The sequence below is a fragment of the Coffea arabica genome, chromosome 9e, assembly GCF_036785885.1.
Source record: "Coffea arabica cultivar ET-39 chromosome 9e, Coffea Arabica ET-39 HiFi, whole genome shotgun sequence".
Classification (NCBI taxonomy): Eukaryota; Viridiplantae; Streptophyta; class Magnoliopsida; order Gentianales; family Rubiaceae; genus Coffea; species Coffea arabica.
In genome coordinates this window covers 40,634,590-40,659,064 of record NC_092327.1, presented here as the reverse complement: position 1 = coordinate 40,659,064, position 24,475 = coordinate 40,634,590, and the positions used below count along the sequence as shown (strand labels likewise).

The window sequence follows — 24,475 nt, the reverse complement described above, 5'->3', positions numbered from 1 at the left end:
AAAAATTACTTTCTTTTATTTTTCCATTTTTTGTGGTAGATGTTACTTTACAAAATGAATGTTCCCATGTAAAATGGAGACAAAAACATCACAAAGCAATTCTTGAATTGAATTATGGACTCGAAGAAGCAAACATCTAATGGTCCACAAAAATTGGCTAAACACAGGCGAATCCAAATTCCAAACGCATCCCACCTCAGACTCATCCCCCTTCCTTCTACACTACTCCAACAACAGAGGATGCACCAATTCAACACACAACAACACCCACAAAATTCTCTTTGATTTGCACAAATCCGCCTCCCCTTCCCTCGGGGGGAAAAGATAAACACTCAAGACTGAGTTCTACTACTGAAATCCACTTACTAATTTCTCTGCACGAGCAAGAATATTACAAGCGAGTACTATAGACCTCTACATGGTGGCCTCAACTCTCTCGGTCCGGCCAGACCGTACGATCATTGGTCATAATCCGGCTGGCCCAGCCCGGCCTAGACCCCACCTGAGCTCAGCCCATGTTGCCCCCAGGAACCATGATCGTCCAAGATGGTCTGCACTCTTCTCCCTTAATCGCCGCTTGCTAGCTGCAGCTCCGCAAGCTGGCTCCAGAGCCGACGACTCAGCTCCTTTCGAGATGTCCCTGGAGAGTGCCTTGAAAGTTTTGGGCATCTCAGAAGGAGCTTCTTTTGAGGATATTGTCCGAGCCAAGAATTCGATTCTTGCCTCTTCCAATGATGACAAAGAAACTATTGCCAAGGTTCTTCATTTTAGTCTTTAATCGACTATTTTTGTTGAATTATTACGTACTGGTTGCATTGGATTTCCTAGATATGCTTTAGTGGGATGAATATGAGTATTTCATTTTCTGGAAGGCGAGGAAAAAAAAAAGGTTCTCTTTTTGCCTTGAAAGTTAGGATCTTTTTCTCTTCGTGTTGTTGCTTTTAGTAGCTTGTAATGCTTCACTTCTTGATTGCTGGTTCATAGCCTGCTGATTTTCTACGTGGATTGTGGTGTTGTATTTTTGAGTTCTGATGGGGCTTGGCTCTGTCTCTGATGATTTTAAGTGGACTGGTTATGTAGCTTGAAGGAGTAGTATAGAAAATCCGGCACTCTTTTTGCCGGTAATAGAAGTAATTCTCAGGGAATAAAATATTTATTTCTGTAGTTGTTTGGGACGCAATTCGGATAGCAACCAGTGACTTTTCCCAGCTAAAAGTTTATCAATATAAATATCAGGAAGCTTAAAAAAAAATTCCTAATGATGAAGTCTGCAATTTTAGTTTCTATATATATGTAGAACATGTCTAGTTGTATGCCAGTGCCAGAATCTGCTGAAGACGTTGTTGCTTTGGAGGATGTATCAATTTCACTTCATTTATACTCTTTTAGCAATCGGATGGTGTGCATCCCTTGCAATCCTGGCAAGAGTTTTGTTGTGAAGTCATATATTTTTTGTTGAATGCTCAAAGGCCTAGAAAAAATGACAATAAGGATGTTGGACTTTGATCTTCTTACAAGTTTGCTTTGGCTGTCTCTTCTTCTTCCACCTCCCTCCTCACCAGTAAGGTGTTAGCCTTTGGTTCTAGGAAGGAAACATGGGTGGGTAAGATGGTAGAGTGGATGAGCTACCAGAAGGTTTCTTTTGCTTGATCCTTTCTGGTATGCGTGCCCATCTCGCGTGGTGATAACAGCAGTTTATTCCTGGTCTATTACTACCATGAAAACTTACAGCATAAAATAGGAATATGAAGGTGATAAAACGAACTTAGTTACCAATATTACTGTTCACAGACTGAAACACTTTATTGCAGTCTGAACTGAAAGCAATTTTTAAGCTTATACCTGAGTTTCTGCTCCCTGAGATCTGACTACTTGTAGCCTGCATGAGTGCCTGTATTCTTACTTGGTTTCACACAGGGCAAGTGGTGAAGGATTGGTGATGTTATTTGATTCTCCTATTCCACAAGGCTGGATATTTTTTGGAACAACTAGAAGCTAATGGGTTAGGGTTCGGCCTTTTTACATTGAGTTAACCTATTGGACCCATTAACAATAGTATCACGAGCTGTTTCGTCAATTACAATGAAATATCAATGAGTGCATTTTTTTCCTGTAGTTGAATTGTTAGAAAGGAGTAGTTCTCTCTCTCTATCTTTCTCTCTCTGCGTGTCTCTCTCCTGCTTTGAATAATAAGCATAAGTTAATGATGGACCAAAAACAATCTTAATGCTGGTCTTGCATTTTCGGTAAAATACTAGGTTGGTGTCTATACATTGTTACCTGTCCTTTAGTTAATTATCACCGTATACAGAGGATTTGCTTGGTTTCATAATATAATGTGTTCATCTTTTTTTTTTTGTGTGGGTTAATAGCCTTTTTGGAGTAATAAGGTCATTGTTTCCCAGGTAGAGGCTGCATATGATATGCTGCTAATGCAGAGTTTATCACAGCGAAGAGCGGGAAAAGTTGTAAGCAGCAGCATCCGCTATGCTGATGTTAAGCCTGTAAGTGCTCCTAAGCTGGGACCAATGCCCCAGTGGCTGAAAAATTCAGTCTCTGTTGAAGCGCCTTCAACTGGAGATTTAGGCATACAAGCAGGAGTGTATGGAGCTTTAATGGTCTTAACCTATGTAAATGGAGCCTCATCATCTGCAGCACCATATGCTGGAGCTGATGTCCCTGGACTTATTCTAGCATCGAGTTTTGGGGCATCCTTATACTTCATAACAAAGAAAAATGTCAAAATAGGTGAGTATATGTTCATATTGAGAATTTTTATGGATGCTTTTATTTTGATTTTTCCATTTAGTATTACCATTACACACATTTTGGTATGTGGATAGTCACAAAATACATCAATCCTGGCACTGGTTTCAAAGGCAGCACCTTTGACCATCTCTATTGCAAACTTCAGTCCCAGAACATGCTTCTATTTGGCTCTCTTCTTTTTGGCATGTATTGCCAAAACTGTATCATGTGTGATTTGAGCTCATACAATGATAATTTACTTTATAGAAAAGAAAATCTAGTGCTATGCATTGGGCACAAACTGTTTAATGTTCATTATATGTAACTAGAGGTATACAAGGAACAATATGATTTTCAATGTGAAAATGTTGATGTAACCTGCAGTAAGAAACTGCAGTTGTGTGTCTGAGGCTGTATATGGACAATGGAATAAAAGGAGAGGAGATTTCAATAGCCTCCAATTAAATGCAAACTGGCCATTTGCATTCAAATGTTGCTGTATATGTTTAGCAAATATTGAGTATGTGTGTTTGCTGTGGCCAGTTTGTTTTGCAACATAAGCGGCAAGCTATCTATATTGGGTCTTTGGCCATCGTTTTTAAAATCACCTTTTGTTGGTTGGCATACTATAAGCGTGCATTTCAACCAAGCACTAATCATCAATTCAGATGATTTTATTTCAATTACTTATCAGGATGCTGTAGATAATGCTTTAAACCTTAAGATTTGGCTTGTTTTGAATGTTTTGTGGAAGTGATGCACCCAAACATAAAATTGGAGGTAATTGGTTTTGCCTGCAGGGAAGGCTACTCTATTTACAATTGGAGGGCTGGTGGCCGGTGCCGTGGTTGGCTCAACAGTTGAGAACTGGTTGCAAGTCGACATTGTCCCCTTCCTGGGCATAAATTCTCCTGCCACTGTTGTGAGCGAATTTGTGCTTCTCTCTCAGTTTTTGGTGTCCTTGTACTTAAGATAGGACAAGTCTTGGGCTGCATAATAACTGGAAGTGCCAAGCTTAATCTCTTCTTGGTCTCTCTTACTGTATGCATGTCTAGAATACGTATCATCCACACGGTGTACAAATTGAACATTTATTTTTCAATAGATTGTTGGGGACGTATAGCATTTGTGCCTCTGGTGCAAACTTACTGCCATCTCTGCCATAGTTGTGCTGCTGCAGTAGATATGGATTATGGGAAGTGTCAAAAGAGTTTCCCATCCTGTTCGGTACCTTACATAAGATGTCGCAGAAAAGCCAAATGGCTTGGTTGGTTATTAACGAAGTGAATTAGCTTGGTTTTCAGGATCTGCAGATCTTTATTGAGCTTTGACTGTTGGCTTTGCATGGATACAGCTATCACTTATAATTCCCATCTTTCCTATATGCGCACAGGAAGCAATGGAGCACAGAATGCGGTCGAGTTTCATTATTTGGAGAATATATTAAGAATCGTGGCTTTCTTTTTTTTTTTTTGGATTGATCATTTAGGAATTAGGATGAATAATGAGCAAATAAGGAGATGGAATCACCAAACAAGCCATGCCATAAATGCAATCAAGGATTGGCCAACTTAATTAGATGGATCATGGATGGTTAAGTTGGTTAACCTGTTCATTGCTTGATATGAAAACGGTGCCAGGCCAAGGATCATGCCTGTAACTACCTATCTTTTTTCCAAGCCAAGGACTTTTGATTAAAGCTGTTAATCGAACCGGGCAGCTCGCGAGCCGAGCTCGACCCGGCTCGATAAGGGCTCGACTCGGCTCGTTTACAGAGAGAAACGAGCCGAGCTCGAGTTCTAATCAATACTCGTTTAAAACACGAGCCGAGCAAGGCTCGGCTTGTAGAAGCTCGTTAGGCTCGAAAGATAGGGACATTTTCGTCATTTCAATGTGTATGTGGTATTCTAACTACGTCATCTCCCGTGTAGCCCTAATTCTTCCTTTCCTCTTTTGGTCCTTCATTTTCCCGTCCCATAGCCGTCACCCCGCAGCCGCACCCCAATCCCCGCACCTCCATTCTCACGCCGCACCCCGCAGCCGCCATTCTCACTGCCAGGCGCCATCCGCAGCCGGAGCCGCAGCCGCAGCAGCAACGGCCAGGCGCCTTCTCTGATTTCTGTCAACTCTTTTTCCGTTCCACAGCCGCAGCCGCAGCCGCAGCTGCACCCACCGTCACTGACTCACCATACGGAGCACCCTCCATTCTCGCCACCGTCACTGCTCATGAACCACCCTTTACAGAAATCCCACTCTCTCCCTGTTTGCCTCATTCTTTCAGCTTTTGAGCCGATAATTTTCAAGAAAGACGCACTACTGAAGAAGCATTTGAGAGCTTTAACCCAGAAAATCTTTCAGGTTTAATTGTAAGATACAACCTCAACTTTCTTCAGGTTGCAAAGCGCCCCTTAAACTTTCATTTTTCTGTCTATCTTTTTTTTTTTTTTTTAACACGATGTATTCCGAGTGCAGTTTTTGCTACTACGTTCTAATGCTTACAAAATTAACGGAATTGTGTTTTCATCTAGTTGTTAACAACAGTTTAAATTTGAAGCAATGGTTTTCCTAGAGTGAAGAGGAATATGAAAGCTGGAATTTTCAGCATATACTCACTCGATAATTCCCTCTTTTTTTTTATATATATCTTACTAAAAAATATATGAAATTGTGGTGATAAAGGGCGCTCAAGTTCCATCCTCGAGATAAAGAAAAAGAACCAATGATTGGACTTGTAGCAGCAGAACACGGGAAACTTAGGATCACTGACTTTTTTTTTTTAGTAAGCTATCACTGACATTTTTCGCAAGCTCGAGCTCAAGCTTCGAGCTCAACGAGCTCGGCTCGATTTCAAACTCGAGTTCGAGCCCGAGCTCGAGTTTTTTACCACCACATCGAGTCGAGCTCGAGCACCTTGTGAAACTCGAATTAGTAATCGAGCGAGCTTGAGCTAGCTCGATTAGGGGTTCGAGTCGAGCTCGATTGTCTTATACTCGAGCTCGACTCGGCTCGTTTAACAGCTCTACTTTTGATATTTGGACAAACTTAAATCCCGTGAGAACCCATAAAAGCCGGCAACTTTTGAGGGTCTCACAGGAGACTTATCTACTCTACCCCAAACCCTCCAAATCCCGATGTGGGATATCAACCTCCACAAGGGAGCTTGCTGCTAAGACCTAACGAGATCCCAACCCCCCGAAATAAGGCTGATGTCTTTTTTCCAAGCCCAAAGGACTTTTGATATTTGGATAAACCTAAATCCCGTGAGAACCCACAAAAGCCGGCAACTTTTGAGGATCTCACAAGAGACTTATCTACTCTACCCCAAACCCCCCAAACCCCGATGTGGGATATCAACCTCCACAAGGGAGCCTGCTGCTAAGCCTGTAACTACCTATCTGCTGCTAAAAATTCTTACCTGTGAAAATTAGCACCGAAAAGAAACAAGAAAAGCAAAAAAAAACATAAAAACACCAGAAATAAGGATTCAGTCTACAAAACTATGAAGTGGTACTAGAGTATCAATTGAACAGAAAGGAAACCTCAATTAAGCTACTCTACCCTGTTTTCTTTTTCTTTCCTCGCAGGTTGGAATCCAATCTCTCTCATTATTAAAGTGATAAAAGGGGTTCCATTGCAAAACAACGGGAACAAAGGGACATTAGAAAAGCTAAGTTTTCAAATTCGGACTAGACTGGCCGATTCAACCGATTGAATCGAAAATCGGTTAGACATCCGATCCAAGCTTAGTTAGAAAATTGGCTGGCAAAAGGCTCGGTCAAACCCGGTCAACAACCGGGTTGAACCAAGAAAAACCGGGATTTTGAAGACCCGATTCTTGGTTTCCTAAAGTTTTGCAACTCTTTTTCCCGAAAGGAAAGAAGATGAAGAAGAAGAAGAAAAGAATCAGCCTTTCTTTCCTTGTTTTTCAAGCAAATCTATAACAGTGGACTTGTTGCCATTTATAGATCTAAACAAGTAATACAAATCTAAGATCAAGAAGGAAATTTTGCAGATCTAAGATCAAGAAGCAAAATAAGAGAAGAAAAAGAGAAATGCAAATGGATAGAAGAGAACGAAATTAATAAGTTTTCATGTTTTTGTTTGATTAATATAGAAAAGAGAATCAAAGATGAAGACCCAGAACTACAAGACAAAATTGATAAGAGAAAAGATTAAAAGACACAAGGAAAGCTAGAAAACGAAAGTGTGAAAGAAAGGGAATAGGAACAAAAGTTCCAGAAACGTGAATGCAACTATATTGATAGCATATGTAGAGCATAGAGTGAGAAACTAGAGATGGCTACCTTATGTTTTTGAACATTTCATTTTTCCCCTACTTACATTTCAAATTAGTATCAAAGTTCCTAAAACTTTTTCTAATGTCATTTGCATCATGAATTTTGATGTCTATTTTCAAACAAGTCTCATACATTTAGTTATTGACTTAGAATTTGAAAATATCAAATTGGAGTCGAACTTTAGTGCTTTTGAATTTTATTAAGCTATGTGTTAATCCTAATTTGTGAGGTTATTGGTTGGGTTGTATGTGCTTGAGTTTTCAAAGTTGGTTTTGTTTTGTGTGTATGATATGTAGGAAATGTGTAAGAAAAAAGGAAATACCAAAGTATATGTACTTTTTATAACATTTAACGTTACATATATTTAATACATATTTATGACATCATGATGATGTCATCTGATTTTTAAACAGGTTCGACCAACCCCTGACCCTTAAATTTGACCGAATTATTGCCGGGTCCGAGTTTTAAAACATAATAGAAAAGACGTTTTAAGTTATAAGAAGCTACATTACATCTATATGAAATGAAATATTAATGAAAATAGTGAGGAAATATATTACTCAAAATAATAAACAACAGAAATGTATTACTCAGAATAATAAACTAAGTGTAAAAACGGTAGAGAATGAAGCAGTTATAAACAAACACTACTATCTGTCTGCTGCTGTTTTTGCCTTTTTGTGACCTCTTCCAAACAGTTTAACACTATGGCCCCTCAACTCTCAAGGAAAAGACGCAGTTGGTACTTATAGAAACCCGAGGCCAGACTCCCAAGGAGGACCGCAGTCGGCAAATTTGAGTTGAGGTTCCCTATTTAAAATCAAAGGTAAAGGCGAGCCTAACCCCCCAGTTTACTTCCGATGCTTAAATTAGCGACAAGAAGGATATCGATAAAAGATAACCAAATAAGAGTTCTTCGAGTGTGTTACCTTTGGAAGTTCAAGGAGGGTATTTATAGTAGAGTCTCAGAGAAGATCATCGGGTTTTGAGTTACTTTAATGAGGTAGGATGCTACGGTATGTCGGCTATAGACTTGGTCGCACAGCAGAGTAGGCCTGCAAAAGCCTGTATAGATGTCATGTCAATCATTCCTTGTCGATCGGATACTCGACTCACTGGATATCCAGAGTTAAATCGTGACAATGATACATGGTGACATCGTCCCTGGCAAATTGACTTCTTATCACTCAGGTATTCAGCTCACTGGGCATCCCGAGTTAAACCATGGCAATAATACATGGTGAGATCGTCCCTGACGACCTCATCTCGAGATGAAGCTCTCGGGAGGATCTCGGGTACCTCAGTACTCAAGTCCAGTGAGTTCTCATGCAAGCCAGAAGGGGGATGCCGTTAAGTGAGGAGGGTATTTCCAACTCCGATAGTGCTGGGGTTTCGCCCTGTGGCACTCCTGGAACCCCCGCCTCGGCAGTCCCCTCGGGCCGTGACTTCGGCCCAACTATCACCTAGGTCAAGATCTTCTATCATAAGGCCGAAGTAAAGTATAGAGACCTGACCACCGGAGTTGTGGGACCTGACCTCTGACACCTCTGACACTTCTGATAAAGCTGCCCTGACATGCGCTGCCTGACTCTGACAACTGTTCCGGCGCGCCTTTTTGCAGAAGCCCATCACATCAACTTGATGCTCTGCCCATGGCAGATCTCTAGGGACCAGTGCCAGCAGTCCCTCTTTCCTCTCCATCCTCTATAAATACTCAAGGCTTCTACTGAGAAAGGGGATGACCAATTTCCTGGTAAAACCATACACTGATTTTCTCTTCTATTAAACTATTTTTCCAATCCCGAACTGACTTAAGTTTCGGAGTTCTACCGGGGGATTCAGCCCCTCTCGTAACCTAAGCAGGTGACCAGGACCGCCGTGACCTTTCCAGCTGTAGCACTACTAGCTCACGGTTCACTCCAACCGGTCAGAATTCACCTCTTCAATTGGCGCCGTCTGTGGGAACGCGAAAACATCAAAGGATGAAGCCTACGCGTTCTAGGAACAGGAAAGCTCTCACTATTGGGGCTGAGCAGAGTAATGCGGCTCAGCAAGAAGATATTTCCGAAGGGCAGGAGTCCCCGAGGACTCAGCCCCAAACGAAGAAATCATAACCCGTATGGCCGAGTTTGTGACCGAGAACCCTAACATCTTTGAGGAGTTACGGAGGTATCTTAAGAGACATGGCAAGCAGAAAGCCGAGTCCTCTAAAAGGAAGTCAGATGGATCTTCTGAAGGCTCGTCTGAAGAAGAATCTGACGGGAGGCGCTTGAGCCGAAGTGCCTCAAAGAGACCATTCTCTAAGGCCACTTCTAAGGTAGCCTCCCTGACTAGGTCATTGTCAAGAGGGCTCTTGGGCCGACGACCTGAGGAACCTCGACCCATGGAGAGAGTTGGGGTGGATTACCAGAGGGCTCCACCCTTCACGGATGACATTAACGAGGAGAGGCTTCCTCCCAACTTCAAGCTCCCCTCGATACCATCTTACGACGGCCGAGGTGATCCCGAAGACCACATTCATGCCTTCATTTCGGCCTTCCGCCTGTATTGCATCCCTGACCCCGTCATATGCCGGACTTCCCAGTATTCCTCCAGGGGACAGCTCGAAAATGGTTTTGGGGTTTAGAACCTAGGAGCATTTCAACCCTGGGGGAATTAGTAGAGAAATTTCTTCACCGTTTTGTCTCCTCCCGACCTACGACCAGGACCTCGGCTTATCTGTTGAACATGCAACAGAACCCGGGAGAATCACTTCGGTCGTACGTCCACAGGTTCCACGAAAAAAACGTGCAGATACCTAATCCTAATGAGCATGTCACCATTGCTGCTTTTACCCATGAGCTCGTTGCCGGGGTATTCAATACGGGGATCCACAAGAAGTATCCCCGCACACTCCATGAACTGTGGTTGAAGGTCGAGAAGGGCATACAGGCCGAAGACCTCAACCGCATGAAGAAAGAGGTCCAGACCACCTGCTCAAGGACCGATCCCCGAAGGGGAAAAGAGGCTGGCCGAAGTGAAGTGGGGGCAGGAAGTGGCTTCCAAAGCCCTAATCGAGACCGCCGCAGCGTGTTCGACCGAATCTCCAAGTGGAAAGCATCCATCCCTAAGTCCGAGTTGACTCCTTTGAACACTACTCGGTCCCGGGTGTTGTCCGTGATGGAACAGAACAATCTCGGGAAGGCCCCTCCCAAGATGTTCGGCAGCCGGGATAAGAGGAACTCGAACCTCTACTGTCTGTATCACCGGGATATCGGGCATGAAATCGAGGACTGCAACGATCTCAAGAGAGAGATCGAGAACCTCATCAGGCAGGGGCACCTGAAGCAGTTCATCCACCGAGGTGGTGGTCACCAACGTAATGAACCCCGACGCGAAAGCCGGAGTGACCAACGCTGAGAGGAGAGGCGGGTATCAAGAAGCAGCTGTAGGCCCCCTGAGGATCCTAGGGAGACGAGAAGGCCTCCCGGAGACGGATCTTCAGGTCAGGGGTTGGGATATAGGTCAAATATAGTTGGGGTCATCAACACCATCGCCGGAGGTCCGATGGGAGGCGACAGTCAGAACTCCCGGAAGAGGACCTACAGGCAAGCCAATTCGGATCAGGCCGAGTCAAGCTCTCGCCTATTCGGGGTGATCTCCTACAGACCCAGTGATCATGTCCCAACTGCCTCTAGCAGCCATGAGCCTTTGGTGATTGAAGTGCTCACCAACAACTACATTGTGAAGAAGGTCTACATTGACCCGGGAAGTTCGGTGGACGTCATGTATCTCCGCACGTTTGAGAGCCTCAAGTTGGCCAGGGAGCGCATGATCCCGGTAAGAACTTCTCTCGTAGGATTCGGGGGACACGTTGTGCATCCCGAAGGGATGGTGACCCTGACGGTAACCGTGGGTCGTCACCCCCGTTGCCAAACTATCCTTGTCAATTTTGTTATGGTGAAGGCTGACTCCCCGTACAACATGCTCCTATGACGACCCACGCTCAACGCTTTGCGAGCGGTATACTCAACATACCACTTGAGATTTAAGTTTCCCACCCCCGTAGGGGTCGCCGAGGTAAGCAGCGACGTCTGCGCTGTTCGGGAGTGCTAACTCGCCACTTTACAAGCGGCCTCCCCATCGACTTCTAATAGAAGGTCCGAAAAGAGGTCGGACATTCTTTCAATTGATTGCATCGATCCTCAGCAAACGGCGAAGCTCCAGAGGCTGGAAATCGGAGATGAGGTGGAGGAGATTCTCCTGGACCCCACGAATCCGGATTAAACGATCCGCGTCGGCATCTGTTTGCCTGACTCAGTTAAGAAAGGAATGGTGGATCTTCTCAGAGAATACCGGGACGTCTTCGCTTGGGCCGCAGATGAGGTCCAAGGAGTCCCGCATCACATCATGCTACACGAGTTTAACGTTGACCCCCAGGCACGCCCGGTCAAACAAAAAAGGAGGCACCTCGGCCCTGAGCGTAGCCGAGCTGTTGGTGAAGAAGTGGACAAGCTCCTGCCCGCAAAGATAATCCGGGAGGTCCAGTATCCGACCTGGTTATCCAACCCAGTCATGGTCAAGAAGGACACAGGAGCTTGGAGGATGTGCGTCGACTTCACCAACCTCAATAAGGCCTGCCCCAAAGACTGTTACCAATTGCCCAAGGTCGACACTTTGGTGGACTCGGCAAAGGGTTTTGAGGTCCTCTGTTTTCTTGATGCCTTTAAAGGGTATCACCAGATCGGAATGAGTCCAGAGGACCAGGAGAAGACGACCTTCTACACTGACCAAGGCACCTACTGCTACACCACCATGCCCTTCGGGCTGAAAAATACCGGGGCCACATATCAATGCTTGGTCAACTAAGCTTTCAAGTCCCAGATCGGGCGAAATAGCGAAGCCTATGTGGATGACATTCTCCTTAAAAGTCAGACGACCTCCATTTTCCTTTCTGACCTGAAAAAGGTCCTTGAGGTCCTCCGGAAGACCCGAATGATATTAAACCCCAAGAAATGTGTCTTTGGGGTCACCTCGGGAAAATTTTTGGGTTACCTCGTCTCAAGGCGAGGCATTGAGGCTAATCCAGATAAAGTAAGAGCGATCCAGGAAATGTCTCCACCTCGGTCCATCCTTGAGGTGCAGAGGCTCACAGGGCGGTTGGCAGCCCTGAACCGGTTCCTGTCGCAGTCAGTCTCCAAGGCGTTACCTTTTTTCAAGGTTCTCAAGAAGGCTGACAGTTTCTCCTAGACTGAAGAATGTTAACAGGCCTTTGAACAACTAAAAGAGTACATTCACCACATCCCAACGCTCACCTCGCCTCGGCCAGGGGACAAGTTGTTTTTGTTCCTGTCTGTCGCGGCCGAAGCAGTAAGCGCAGTGCTGATAAGGGAGGAGGTTGTACAAATGCCAGTCTATTATGTCAGCCGAGTCCTCCGGGGTCCAGAAACCAGGTATACCCAGGCAGAGAAGCTCGTGTTGGCCTTAATCCACGCTGCTCGCAGGCTCAAGCCCTATTTCTTGGCTCACCACATCTGTCTGAGAACTGACCAGCCCCTCAGACAAGTCTTATCACGGCCATAGGCTTCCGGACGACTGACTAAATGGGCCATCGAGCTGGGGGAGTACGACTTGTCTTACGAACCTCGTACAACAATCAAGGCTCAGGCACTTGCGAACTTCCTAGCCGAGCTCACTTTTGATGAGGTGAATGAGAGTACCCCGGCTACTGTCGAACCTCAGCGGTGGATCCTGCATGTGGATGGCTCGTCTAACAGTGAGGGTAGTGGAGCGGGCTTGCTCCTCGAAGACCCCCAGGGAGACGTGTGTTCATATGCCTTAAGATTCGACTTCGCTGCTTCCAACAATGAGGCCGAATATGAGGCTGTCATCACCGGCCTGCAGCTAGCCCGTAAGCTCGGAGCCGTGCACATCTTGGTCTACAGCGACTCCCAACTCGTCGTGTGCCAGATACTGGGTGAATATGAGGCCAGAGAAGAGGTCATGCATCACTACCTCTCCAAGGTCCACCAGTTGATCGCACACTTCGAGTCTTTTGAAATCCAAAGGATACCACGGTCGCAGAACAAACGAGCTGATGCCCTCTCTCGGCTCGCTTCCACCTCGTTCTCTGATTTGAACAAGTCAGTTCTCGTGGAAGTCTTAGCTGAGCAGGGATACTTAGAAGAAGTCGTGTGCCCCGTTTACCCCGGTGACACCTGGATGGGCCCCTTGATCCGATTTTTCAGTCTGGAGGAACTCCCCGATGATCGAGCTGAATCAAGAAAGCTTCAGCGTAAAGCAGCTCGGTATGCCCTTCGATAAAATCTCTTGTACAAGAGGTCCTACCTCGGCCCGTGGCTGCGGTGTATTACACCAGAAGAGGGCCAAAGGGTCCTCTAGGATATACACGAGGGACTCTGTGGTGCTCACGTCGGCTACAGGATGTTCGTAAAAAAAGCTCTGTTGTTAGGGTATTTCTGGCCCACCATGAGGGTAGATGCCCAGATCATGGTCCTTAGCTGTCCTGCTTGCCAGCACCATGCCCCTGAGCACCACCAGCCAACCAACCTCATGATCCCCATCACCTCGCCATGGCCGTTTGAACAATGGGGGACTGATATAATCGGCCCATTCCCCAAAGCCCCAGGCAATTTTGCATACGCGGTGGTGGCGGTAGATTACTTCACCAAATGGGTTGAGACCGAACTTTTGAGAAGTATCACCGGATCAGCAGTTCAAAAATTCTTCTGGAAGAGCGTGGTTTGTCGCTTCGGCCTACCCCGGGTTGTCATTTCGGACAATGGGAGGCAGTTCGCTGATAACCCCTTCAAAGCATGGTGTAAAAATCTTGGGATCAAACAGCATTTCACCTCGGTTGGACACCCCCAGGCCAATGGGCAGGCCGAAAACTTCAACCGCACTCTCCTCCATGGCCTCAAAACTAGATTGCATCGAGCCAGAGCATTCTGGATGGAGGAGCTCCCCAGCGTGCTGTGGTCTTACCGGACTACCCCGAGGTCAGCAACACAGGAGACCCCGTTCTCTCTAACTTATTGGTCTGGAGCAGTCGTCCCAGCCGAGTTCATTACTCCCAACTCGCGAATGGCCGCGTATGCTGCCGAAGTTAATGAAGAAGAGCGGCGAGTTGACCTCGACCTCGCCGAAGAGAAGCGTGATATGGCAGCGGCCAAAGTTGCCCTTTACAAAAATATCCTAATTGGCTACTATAATGCCCGGGTCAAACACCTACGGTTCAGTCCGGGAGACCTTGTGCTCCGAAAGAATTCGGTCAGTCGAGCTAAACCTCAGGGGAAACTCAGCCCCAAGTGGGAGGGACCCTACCGTGTTGTCGAGTCCAGCCAAAACGGATATTGTAAATTAGCTTACCGGGATGGTTCTCGGGTGCCTCGAACTTGGCACGCTGAGAACCTCAGATTGTATCACCCCTAAAGGGTATGTACTCTATTATTTATTCGACTCATCTGTTATTTCTTCCTTAGTATTATTTCATGATATTCTAAGTGAAAAAATAAGGGGACAGAACGGGTACATATTAGCCGAGATCGAATAAATAGCCGAGATCGAATAAAAAAGAAGAAAAAAATTGAAAGTCATTGTATTAATGATAAAAACAAGTTACATAGTACCGAGGTCGGGTATGATTCTAAGAACCCGTCACCTGGACGACTCGATAAGTTCAACACCTACACACCCCCTACCCCGGTTTCCTGGTTGTCCCCGGTCGCCTCGGCTCCTCCACCTCCGCCCTCAGTGCCGTCGTCTTCGTCATGGAGTTCAACCCCATCCAGATCAAATTCAGACAGCCATTTGTTGAACTCCTCCTTCACATCGGCCAAGTCCCTCCCGGTCCGGATGCCCTCGGCCATGCGGTCGAATAGTTCCTTGGCATCATCGTTAAAATTATCCTCGTTGTGAAGGGACTCCAGCTGTTCCGGAGTGAGAAAGGGAGCCGCATCATGAACTGCGGAGGTGTATCCGAACATAAAACTCGGCAGTGTGAGCTCGCCGAGGTCCTTGAGAAAACCCTCCGATTTCCTGAAAGCCTCCAGTATAGAGGTCCCCGCTTTCTCAATAGCCGCCTGGGTTGACTGTTCCTCTTGGGCCCTCCTATCTTTTTCTTCTTCAAGGGCCGTCGTCAAGGAATTTTTGGTAGCCTCGGCCTTATCACGTTCCTGCTCGGTCGCCTTCAATTTTTCTTCCAGCTCGGCGACCTTCTTCTCCAGCTCGGATGAGGGCTGATAGTTTTCGACCAGTCTAGTATAACGCTGAGTCAGTTCGGCGAGGAAAGCCGTGGTGGAAACCCAGGAGACGGAGGCGCTCTGCATCAGTTCGCCCGGAGTGAGCATCCTGGCGTAAGTGTTATCCCTGGACAGAACTGAATGGACCAGGAGCTCCTGAGCGACCAAGGGATTCTTGCAGCGATCGTTCACGTTGATCTCCCACTCCGGACATCATTGCGCGCCGGAGTGCCTTTTATCTTCCCCGACTTCTTGTGAAGGCACGTTGTGAAGGTTAAAAAGGGATGACCCAGTCACGGGGACTACGGGAAACGCCGTTGTTCCCCTGCACCGAGGTAGAGAAGCTATAGTTATCCTTTTGATGGGCACCCCGACAGGAATGGCCGAAGTGCGGAACCTTCCCCGGTGATTATCACGGGAGATCTCCTGCTCGCAGTGGCCGTAGTAGTTGTTACCGGGGTCGTCTTCTTCTTCGGTCGAGTGGACGGTTCGGCCGTGTCCTTGCGCTTGGGTGGCCTCTTATTTACCCCAGACGCCCCCGCGGTGATCAGGTCGGAAACTTTCGTCACTGCGAAGCACAAAGGTAGAGTTAGTTAGAATCAAAAGAGGAAAAACAGAGTAAGGAGCGAAGAAGTACAATGTTTTTCAAGCCTATTAGAAAAAAATGACGGACGATCTGGGCTGATGAGAGCTCGGCTGATTCCGCCGTCAACAAGAACTACCTCGGAAAAATCCCAGCAGTTGATCCTGAGTCCCGACTCCGTCAGCTTTTTGAAGTTATCCTCCTCCAGTTTGCCCGAAGAGGTCTCTTTGACCGAGGTGGGAGGCCTCCACCAGAACCCTCTTGGGAAGTCATCAGCCGGGACAAAAATGAAGTTCCTTTTCCATTCCTTGATGGAAGGGGGTGCATCTACCACTAACTTCGGGACCTTGTTCCAGAAGTAGTACCATCCCTTTTCACTCCCACTGTTCTTCAGTGAGTAGCAGCGGCGGAAGAGGTTGACTGTGGCAGTTATCTCCTGATGTCGGCACAACATTTGGAAGCCGAGCAGGACCCGAATCGCATTAGGGGTGAGCTGAGTGATTCTCACTCCCCAATATCTCAGGCAGTCCCGGAGAAACCTCGTGGTCGGCACTCTGAGTCCGGCCTCCAACTGGTCGAGGTATATGGCCACTCTACCCCGAGGAGGGAGCTCGGCTGACTGGTCCGGTCGAGGAGGATAGATGCTGTAATCCCTCCTCCAGGGGTACTGACGGATCAGCTCGGCAATCAGGACTCGATTCATCACGCTGCTGAACATAGGGACTAGGCCGTAGTCAATCGCCGCCAAGTTCGGAGGGGTAGCTGGTTCTTGCACTCGCTCATCCCTAGGAACTTCGTTGCCGAGGTCATCGTTGTAGAGGACCTCCGCTTCGACCTCGGTTTCCTCGCTTTGTCCCTGGGGTGTCTAGACTTGATGAGACGCTTCGGCTCCCCCTTTCCCGGCCTCAGAAGCGGTTCTCTCCGCGGAAGGATCGGGCCTCTCTGCCTCGGTGAAATCGGGCCTCACGGTCTCTTTATGGGTACGAGCTGTCCTAGCCATTACTAAAGAGGGAGAAGTAAACTTACTCAGAAGATGTGGTTTAAGAGATTGTCGAAGTGAAAAGACAGAGAAACAAAACTCTGAGGTGATTTTTGATTTCTGGTAAAGAGTGAAACGGTAAAAAGGGACTCCTATTTATAGGCTAACAGGGAGAAGATGAAAAGGCGGTACCTTTGGCATTCTCGAGGGCACGACCTCTCTCCTCATTAATGAGAGAACTGTTCATCTGACCGTTGATTTCACGTCCATCCATGGATCTGACATTAAAGCTGACAGCCATCATTTCACTTCCTTCCCAGTCCCATCCGTGCAGTCATGACGTGTCCTTACTGTATTCCATGTCCTACACTCTTGTCAGCCTCGGGAAGTAGCTATCTCGGAAAGCAACGACCTCGCCCTTCCCAAGGCTTGGGGGGCTTAGTGAGGAGGGTATTTCCAGCTCCGATAGTGCTGGGGTTTCGCCCTGTGGCACTCCTGGAACCCCCGCCTCAGCAGTCCCCTCGGGTCGTGACTTCGGCCCAGCTATCACCTCGGCCAAGATCTTCTATCATAAGGCCGAAGTAAAGTATAGAGACCTGACCACCGGAGTTGTGGGACCTGACTTCTGACACCTCTGATAAAGCTGCCCTGACATGCGCCGCCTGACTCTGACAACTGTTCCGGCGCGCCTTTTTGCAGAAGCCCATCACATCAACTTGATGCTCTGCCCATGGCAGCTCTCTAGGGACCCGTGCCAGCAGTCCCTCTTTCCTCTCCATCCTCTATAAATACTCAAGGCTTCTACTGAGAAAGGGGATGATCAATTTCCTGGTAAAACCATACACTGATTTTCTTTTCTATTAAACTATTTTCCCAATCCCGAACTGACTTAAGTTTCGGAGTTCTACCGGGGGATTCAGCCTCTCTCGTAACCTAAGCAGGTGACCAGGACAGCCGTGACCTTTCTAGCTGTAGCACTACCAGCTCACGGTTCACTCCAACCGGTCAGAATTCACCTCTTCATTAAGTAAGACTTTGTGCCAGGATATGTAACCACAAGAACAAAAGATAAAAAACTTAAAACAAAAAACTAACAATCAACTAAAAATTAACATAGCCCAAATGCTACAGAGCTGACCTACTGTATCATGTGTTTGACGGATCCTACAGAACACAACATAGTCGGGAAGGGTCCCGAGTGGACATTGGGGGATATTTACAGGGGAAGCTGTAACTCCTCGTCCAATCTGTTCATTTGGTACAAAATGACACGTGGCATGATGTAATTGACCCGGTTCACCATCTAGCCACAAATTGCCTCTACAGAGTTTACTTTTCAGTTTAGTTGCTACTATTTTGAAATAATTTGTAGAAAAATATACTGCAATGTAATGTGTCAGTTTTTTCTTTTTTGAAATATATTAGTAAATGATATAATAGGATGCATGTGAGATAAAAAAAAATGATTGAAAAGTATATCGTGAGAATATTTCAGGAAATTTTTTTGCGAAAACCATCTAAGATTCTCTTGCCTTGTGCCAACAAGTTCCTGTTCATGGAGCGGGCAATTGTGGCTGCTATTTTGATTTGGACTCTATTTGAGGCGTTGTTGCTGGTTGGGATCCTCAGACCACAGACTTGTGGCTATTATCTTGGACTCTATCTAAGCTGTGGTTGCTGGGCTGGGGTCTTCAGACCAACGGCAGATTGAGACTCAATTTTGTGACTCCGTTTACCCTTTTCTTTGTTTGGTACTGCTTGAGTTTTGTTTGTGATCACTTTCTTGACAATTGAAATTAGTGGTGTGTTTCTCAATAGGTTTTCTTGACTTTTGGTATAATCTTATTGCTTCATCAATAAAATTTTATAGTTTGCATTAAAAGGGAAAAAAATATGGAGTGTAACATTCGTGCCTCCTCGTGCTTTTAAGATCTAGGGCCGAAAATCTAGCCAAATAACGAGATGCAATCATCAATAACACCTTTCTTTAGCACATGAAATTCTCTATGTCACTTTTCAGTACCAACTCAATGTCATTTCTATATTTATATCAAGTTTCCTATTTTTTTTAATTGTCATGTGCTCTTTAATTTTTTTTTTTAATAACTCAAACTGGTTCTATTTGACTCAAATTTCCTTTACCTCACGTGATAATTGAGAATACTTCTATATTTATACCAAATTTTTTGTTTATATAAATTATCACGTGCTCTTTAATTTTTTTAATAACTCTAATTGGTTTGATTTAATTCAAATTTCCTTTATCCTCGTATGGAGATTGACACTGATAATGGCACTGAATATCCCAACGCTTTCTCTAGATTTCATCAGGGCCTCACATGAAATAAACGTCTCTAAACCATGACCCATACATGTTATTACAATCGTCAAATAATAGTGCTCCTATAGTCAATACTGGTGACCAAACCACTGAACCAAAACTCAGTAACTATAAAAAATGGACTAAATCTCTCTTTAAACTGTAAGTCGAAGATTCGAATCCCACCTGCAATGAAAAAGTTCTAAAAGAGATGTCAGAGCACCCCTTTAGTTTAGTCTAAGTCTATATACTTGCTATACTGCACCTCCTATTCTTGCATCGTACGTAGGTACCATTCCCAGGACACAGCTCGGAATACCTATGAATATCAAAAGTAAACTATAACTAATATGGGGATATATTCAATTCTTAACCATCTTCTTACCCTTTGTAAAATGAGACTATTTTACAAATTCGACCACATACTCCAGTCCTCCAAAGTTGCGGGAACATGTAGACACATGGGCTGCCCACCCAATCTCCCAGCTTACATGGATTTTTCGCCCATAGAGATGTGAGAATGAGGAAATAGGCTACAAACTTTGGCAACAGAACATCTACAAGGCAGGAGGGAAACTCCCAGTGCCCCCTACTTCCAAGTACAAACACAACTAAGAGCATCTCAGCGAGCTGCTTAGACGCATTCCCAGTGTACAATACCCTTCAATCGGGCGTTCAGCCTAAAAGAATTCAAAATGAAAGGAACGGGGAAAAAGAATAAGAAGAAAGCCCGAGCCATATCAGTCACAGCATCTCCACTTCATTTTGCGAGGTCACCTTTTGCCATCTTCAAGTTGGGAGCCTTCGGAATACGACGCGCTGCTGAATTTCTCAGCATCGTGACTGCTGCTTGATAGATCATTAAACATTTTCAATGTAAACTTGGAAAACTCGGTCATAGACTCGAACACTCTGCCAAAACCTGTCTGAAATCCATTCAACGTTATCCTTTGAGTTTCTTGCATGCAGTTCTGGTGGTTTTCCTTTTCCATGTCAACTTTTTCCCTGAAGTTGTCCAATAAATCCTTCCTCTCTTTAAAGTACTCAGCTCCACGATCACTCTCCAGATCCAATTTATGATCTGTTAACTTTAATTCATGAAATTTATTCTCAGCCTTCTGAAACACAAGAATCTTTCTATCTAGTTCTTTAGACAGGCTATCAACTTTCCTTTTCTGTTGCTGTTCCTCTCCCTGCTGAACCCACAGAGCTCTAATATCCTTTTCACAGCTTCTTAAGGCAGAGCCAACATCCTTGTCAGGCAATTTGTCCAGGGAAGCTAACCAATCACGGCAAATGGTGAGAAGAGGTGGTCCATTTTCTCGACATGGTGGAGCAGAAATTCTGCTTCTCGAATAGAATTCAACTTCAGGGACAACAAACTTTGAAATCCAGTCATGCAGTGCTTCAACGTATGCCTTCTGGGATGCAACATATTCGGTAAAGCATGTCCGCCAATTCCGAAGCTCAGCACCAAGCTGCAGAGTTGAAAGCCGGTGAGAATCATTGCAGAACTTTCCAAATGTAGGACATTTGAAAGTTTTCACTTCAAACATGATCTTATTCTGGATTTCATGGGATTCCAACATGGTTTTCCAGCACCTCATCATGCTGCAGCAAAGTAAAACACTTTCAGCAAACCAGGTGACAATATTAGTAAGCGTATCAGGTAATCTTCCTTCTTTCACTCCAGAATACCTCCTTACCCTTGAAGCAGTTCCATAATTTGGGGCTGGAGCTCCTCGTCCCTGAGTTTCTCAATTCTTTGGGATATGGTTTCAGCACTTCGAATTGCAACAAGGATCCTGCTATAAAAATCTTTCACTGCTGCTCTTGTTTTATCTACAGTGGCCCCTTCAACTCCTCTGGCATCTTGGTTTCTTAGTTGATTGCATTTCCTCTCATATAGTTTCCTAGTGTTGTCCCCAGCCTGAGGGCAAACAAATTTCAGGTCAAATGCTAACCTAAATGGGAAGAGAATAAGGACGAAAGTTATGGCAAGAACTAGATCATCTACCTTAACTTCTTCATAGAGCTTCTTCTCCCAAGCATATATCCTTCCCAATGTCAGTGAATGGCTTCCAGAATCCATTCCTCCATAATCATCAAAAAGATCATTCTTGAATTCAGTCCATGTCAAACAGTTTTTGGAACTCGACGCTACAAGACTCTTACATGATGAAGAACGAGAAGTAGTGGATCGCCAAGTTATAGCCTGGATCATTTTTGTTGAGTTCTCTGATCCACACAAGAAATGAATCAATTGCATCATTGGCAACTGGAAGTAAAACTTGCAATCTTTAAATATGCAAATCAGAAATGAATGAAAAAAATGCCAAAAAAAAAACCGAAAAAGAAAACTCATCATGCCATACATGAACTCAGCCTTATCAGAAAAGAATTCAGTACTCCAACATCTGAAATTAATTGCCATTTCCATGGCAAGTAAAGGCCATTTCTGTAACAATCTCCCTGGGTTATTTATCTTTCATTGTTATTTATCTTTTAAAGTACATTTCCGTAACAAGGATGAAACTTGCAAAAGACATGCAATCTATACTGGGTTGCGATAGAAGAGAGTGAATGTGCCCCATAACAATCTCACTATGAACTATTACAAGTTCTTTTGCTGTCAAAATAAAAAGGCGCAAAGGTGATGCAGGTATTTGTAAATGTTAACAGAAGCATGCTACACATTCTTACTTAAAGGGGGACAATGTAGAGCCCCACCAGACATACAGAAAGAACAATACGTAGTGATAAACACGACTAAAGCACTCTGAAGCCAAAAGTAACTTTCCAAGGTAAGCGAGAAAAAATTTACAGCAGCACATTAGGACTTGGAGGTCATACCACCTCATCATCTCCAAGTCTCTGAAGCAAAAATTAATGATTCAAGAAAAATGTAATGATATACTTGTAGTATGTTAACCAAGTAAACGAAAGTTGACGGCTAACACATCATTACAATCGAAAAGAGCACACAGGACACATGCGTCTATAATTTAGTTGGTTGAAAAGAAGGACGGAAGAAAAAGTTTATACCTTTTATCTCCTCCAAGTTAGATTGCAGCTGGACCCTATTGACCTCTAACATTCTAGACAATTCCTTGCCAGAATCGTAAGCTCTGATAAAATGGTCTTCAATATCCTGAAGAGCTTCCAACAACTCTCTCCCTCTCACAGGCGTGTCAATGACAGTTAAGCCCTTTTGCTCCACCTGGCTCACAGTACTATCATTCACTGCCTTGGTAACCTCAACCCTGCTGCTTTCCTCATGATGCCGCCCACCCAATTTCTCTTCTACCACTACTGCATTACTTTCTTCCTCAAATCTTTCCCCTTCTTCTTCCAATTCGGGAATTCCTTCTCGCTCCCTAACAACCCTCAAATCCTCCTCAGATATCCGATTATACCCATTTATTATCTCTGGCCTAACGCTAGTAAAAGGGTTAAAAAAATCCCAACCAAAATCTCTATGTGGAGAGGGCATTGATTGAGGCATTTCCATGTAAAAATACCCACAAGAGGGCGGTTCTTCTTTCACCACTCTTTCTTCTCTTTCCTCCTCTGAAGAGTCTGATGCAGTTGAAGACTCACAGGACTCACAGGTAAGAGCTTCCTTGGTTGGTTCCGATGGTGTTTGCTGAAGGAACAGGGGGTTGGAGACCACATTTTCTGGGGGAGGAGAAGGTGGAGTGGGAGGTGGAAAAGTGATCATAAATGGAGAAGCAGGAGAAGAATGGCGAGCAACAAAGAGCCTAATAGCTGCTGAGACACCATAGAGTGCTTGACAGTATCTATAATGTGCATCTGCCAGAGCATATCTTCTCTCTACAGCCAACTTCAGCTGGTGCTTTCTATCTCTGCATATGGACACTACTTCCTCTTCCTCTTCTAACCTGGAAGCCACACACCCCATTTCTCTCCTGTTTACGAGAAAATATTGGGGAAATGCGTATATCTAAAAGACGGTAAAGAAAAGGTGGAGTCTTGGAGCAATGTGGGTCGAAAAACTTTGGATTTTCAGCGAAATAAAGGGAAAAAAGGTTGCCTTTTAGGGAAGGTTTAGACCAGCCCACTTTCCATCTGGAAGTCGAAAGATGGTTCCGGCCAAAAAAATAGGTTCTTGAACATGGTCGCAGATCAGCCCACATTGAGCCATTTCAGACCTGGGAGACGAAGGGGAAAAAAGTTGGGTTTTTTCTTCTGTAAACAAGGAAGGCGGTCACTGGTCACTAGTCACACACACACACATGCATTACATATCACACACAGACACGCACAAAAACAGAGATTCTGCAAAAAAAAAAAAAGGAGGTGGTCGCACAGTCAGAGAAAGAGAGGGACCTGTCGCTAGTCACAACAAACAGGAAGGGATGGAGGGGATATTTTCTTTTACTACCAATTTCATCTTCTCTTTTCAACTTTTGTTCTGCAGGTAAAAAATTATGATAAACAAAGGGATACTGTTGAAGAAGTTCCTAGTACTATTATAGATGAAGGCTTAGACACTGGGAATTTTCTGGTAATAAAAAGTAATCTAATTGGTTACAAACACTTGAGAAAGAGAAAAAAATAGAGAGAGAATCAAGGGAGAAGGTAGGAAGGTTGAGGGGGGCTTGGGGCTCGAGGAAGTAGAGATGATGGTGATTCTTGTGTCTAGCAAAATGTTTGTTATTGGTGGTGTTGTACTTCTCCTGGTTGTTGTTGTAGTCGTAGGCCCGTTTGTGAGTGAATTTTTTGGTTGTTTGTCTAAAATTTAATTATAAATTATTATAAAAATTATAACAAAATTTAAAATTTATAAATTTTTTAATATTTTAAAAAAATATTAAAATTATTATAATTAAAGTTATTAAAAAATTTATAACAGATAATTATAAATTATTATAAAAATTATAACAAAATTTAAAATTTATAAATTTTTTAATATTTTAAAAAATTATTATAATTATTATAATTAAAGTTATTAAAAATTTTATAACAGATAAATTTAACCAAAAATTTGCTTACCAAACAATGCCTAGTTTATTTGACAAAAAAAAAACAACAATGCCGTAGTTTGTAGCTGTACAACCCGAGCGATTGGTGCTAATTTTATTTTATTTTTTTGATTGACGAGAGAAAAATATAAAAGGTAACTGCCAAAATTTAGCAGAGATTTTTAGAGGGAGACAGATAGGCTGATGAGTGCGAGTGTGAGAGAAAAGAGGAGTCAAACATGGTTTAATGCTGGTAAAAGGGTGGTAATGTCTTTTCACTCACTAAAGACTTGAGAGTTGAGAAAGATGGTGTGGTGGG

General features: G+C 44.4%; 3 protein-coding genes across 3 annotated transcripts; 2 read left to right on the top strand and 1 right to left on the bottom strand.

The window, feature by feature from the left end:
• Nucleotides 1–113: 113 nt before the first annotated feature.
• On the top strand, nt 114–3,892 carry LOC113709214 (protein CHAPERONE-LIKE PROTEIN OF POR1, chloroplastic). Its single transcript, XM_027231917.2, has 3 exons — nt 114–757; nt 2,406–2,748; nt 3,549–3,892. Exons 1-3 carry the CDS (start codon nt 419–421, stop codon nt 3,722–3,724), a joined length of 858 nt encoding a protein of 285 aa, XP_027087718.2. The 5' UTR covers nt 114–418; the 3' UTR covers nt 3,725–3,892.
• Nucleotides 3,893–12,023: 8,131 nt separating this feature from the next.
• LOC140014726 (uncharacterized) lies at nt 12,024–13,352 on the top strand. The gene is made up of 3 exons (XM_072065834.1): nt 12,024–12,217; nt 12,316–12,481; nt 12,612–13,352. The coding sequence occupies exons 1-3, from the start codon at nt 12,024–12,026 to the stop codon at nt 13,350–13,352; spliced, it is 1,101 nt and encodes a 366-aa protein (XP_071921935.1).
• A 6,154-nt stretch (nt 13,353–19,506) lies between these two features.
• On the bottom strand, nt 19,507–23,826 carry LOC113709662 (protein ALTERED PHOSPHATE STARVATION RESPONSE 1). The gene is made up of 4 exons (XM_027232484.2): nt 22,217–23,826; nt 21,189–21,409; nt 20,878–21,101; nt 19,507–20,782 (listed from the first exon to the last, which is right to left on the bottom strand). Exons 1-4 carry the CDS (start codon nt 23,091–23,093, stop codon nt 19,945–19,947), a joined length of 2,160 nt encoding a protein of 719 aa, XP_027088285.1. The 5' UTR covers nt 23,094–23,826; the 3' UTR covers nt 19,507–19,944.
• Nucleotides 23,827–24,475: the final 649 nt, after the last annotated feature.

Coding starts and splice junctions, on each gene's coding strand:
- LOC113709214 (XM_027231917.2), top strand. CDS start 419: ATGGTGGCCTCAACTCTCTCGGTCCGGCCAGACCGTACGATCATTGGT. Junction 758..2,405: donor ACAAAGAAACTATTGCCAAG/GTTCTTCATTTT, acceptor ATTGTTTCCCAG/GTAGAGGCTGCATATGATAT. Junction 2,749..3,548: donor AAAGAAAAATGTCAAAATAG/GTGAGTATATGT, acceptor TTTTGCCTGCAG/GGAAGGCTACTCTATTTACA.
- LOC140014726 (XM_072065834.1), top strand. CDS start 12,024: ATGATATTAAACCCCAAGAAATGTGTCTTTGGGGTCACCTCGGGAAAA. Junction 12,218..12,315: donor CTGAACCGGTTCCTGTCGCA/GTCAGTCTCCAA, acceptor AACAACTAAAAG/AGTACATTCACCACATCCCA. Junction 12,482..12,611: donor CTCCGGGGTCCAGAAACCAG/GTATACCCAGGC, acceptor TCACGGCCATAG/GCTTCCGGACGACTGACTAA.
- LOC113709662 (XM_027232484.2), bottom strand. CDS start 23,093: ATGGGGTGTGTGGCTTCCAGGTTAGAAGAGGAAGAGGAAGTAGTGTCC. Junction 21,410..22,216: donor TAACTTGGAGGAGATAAAAG/GTATAAACTTTT, acceptor TGTGTGGATCAG/AGAACTCAACAAAAATGATC. Junction 20,783..20,877: donor ATTATGGAACTGCTTCAAGG/GTAAGGAGGTAT, acceptor ACTTTGCTGCAG/CATGATGAGGTGCTGGAAAA.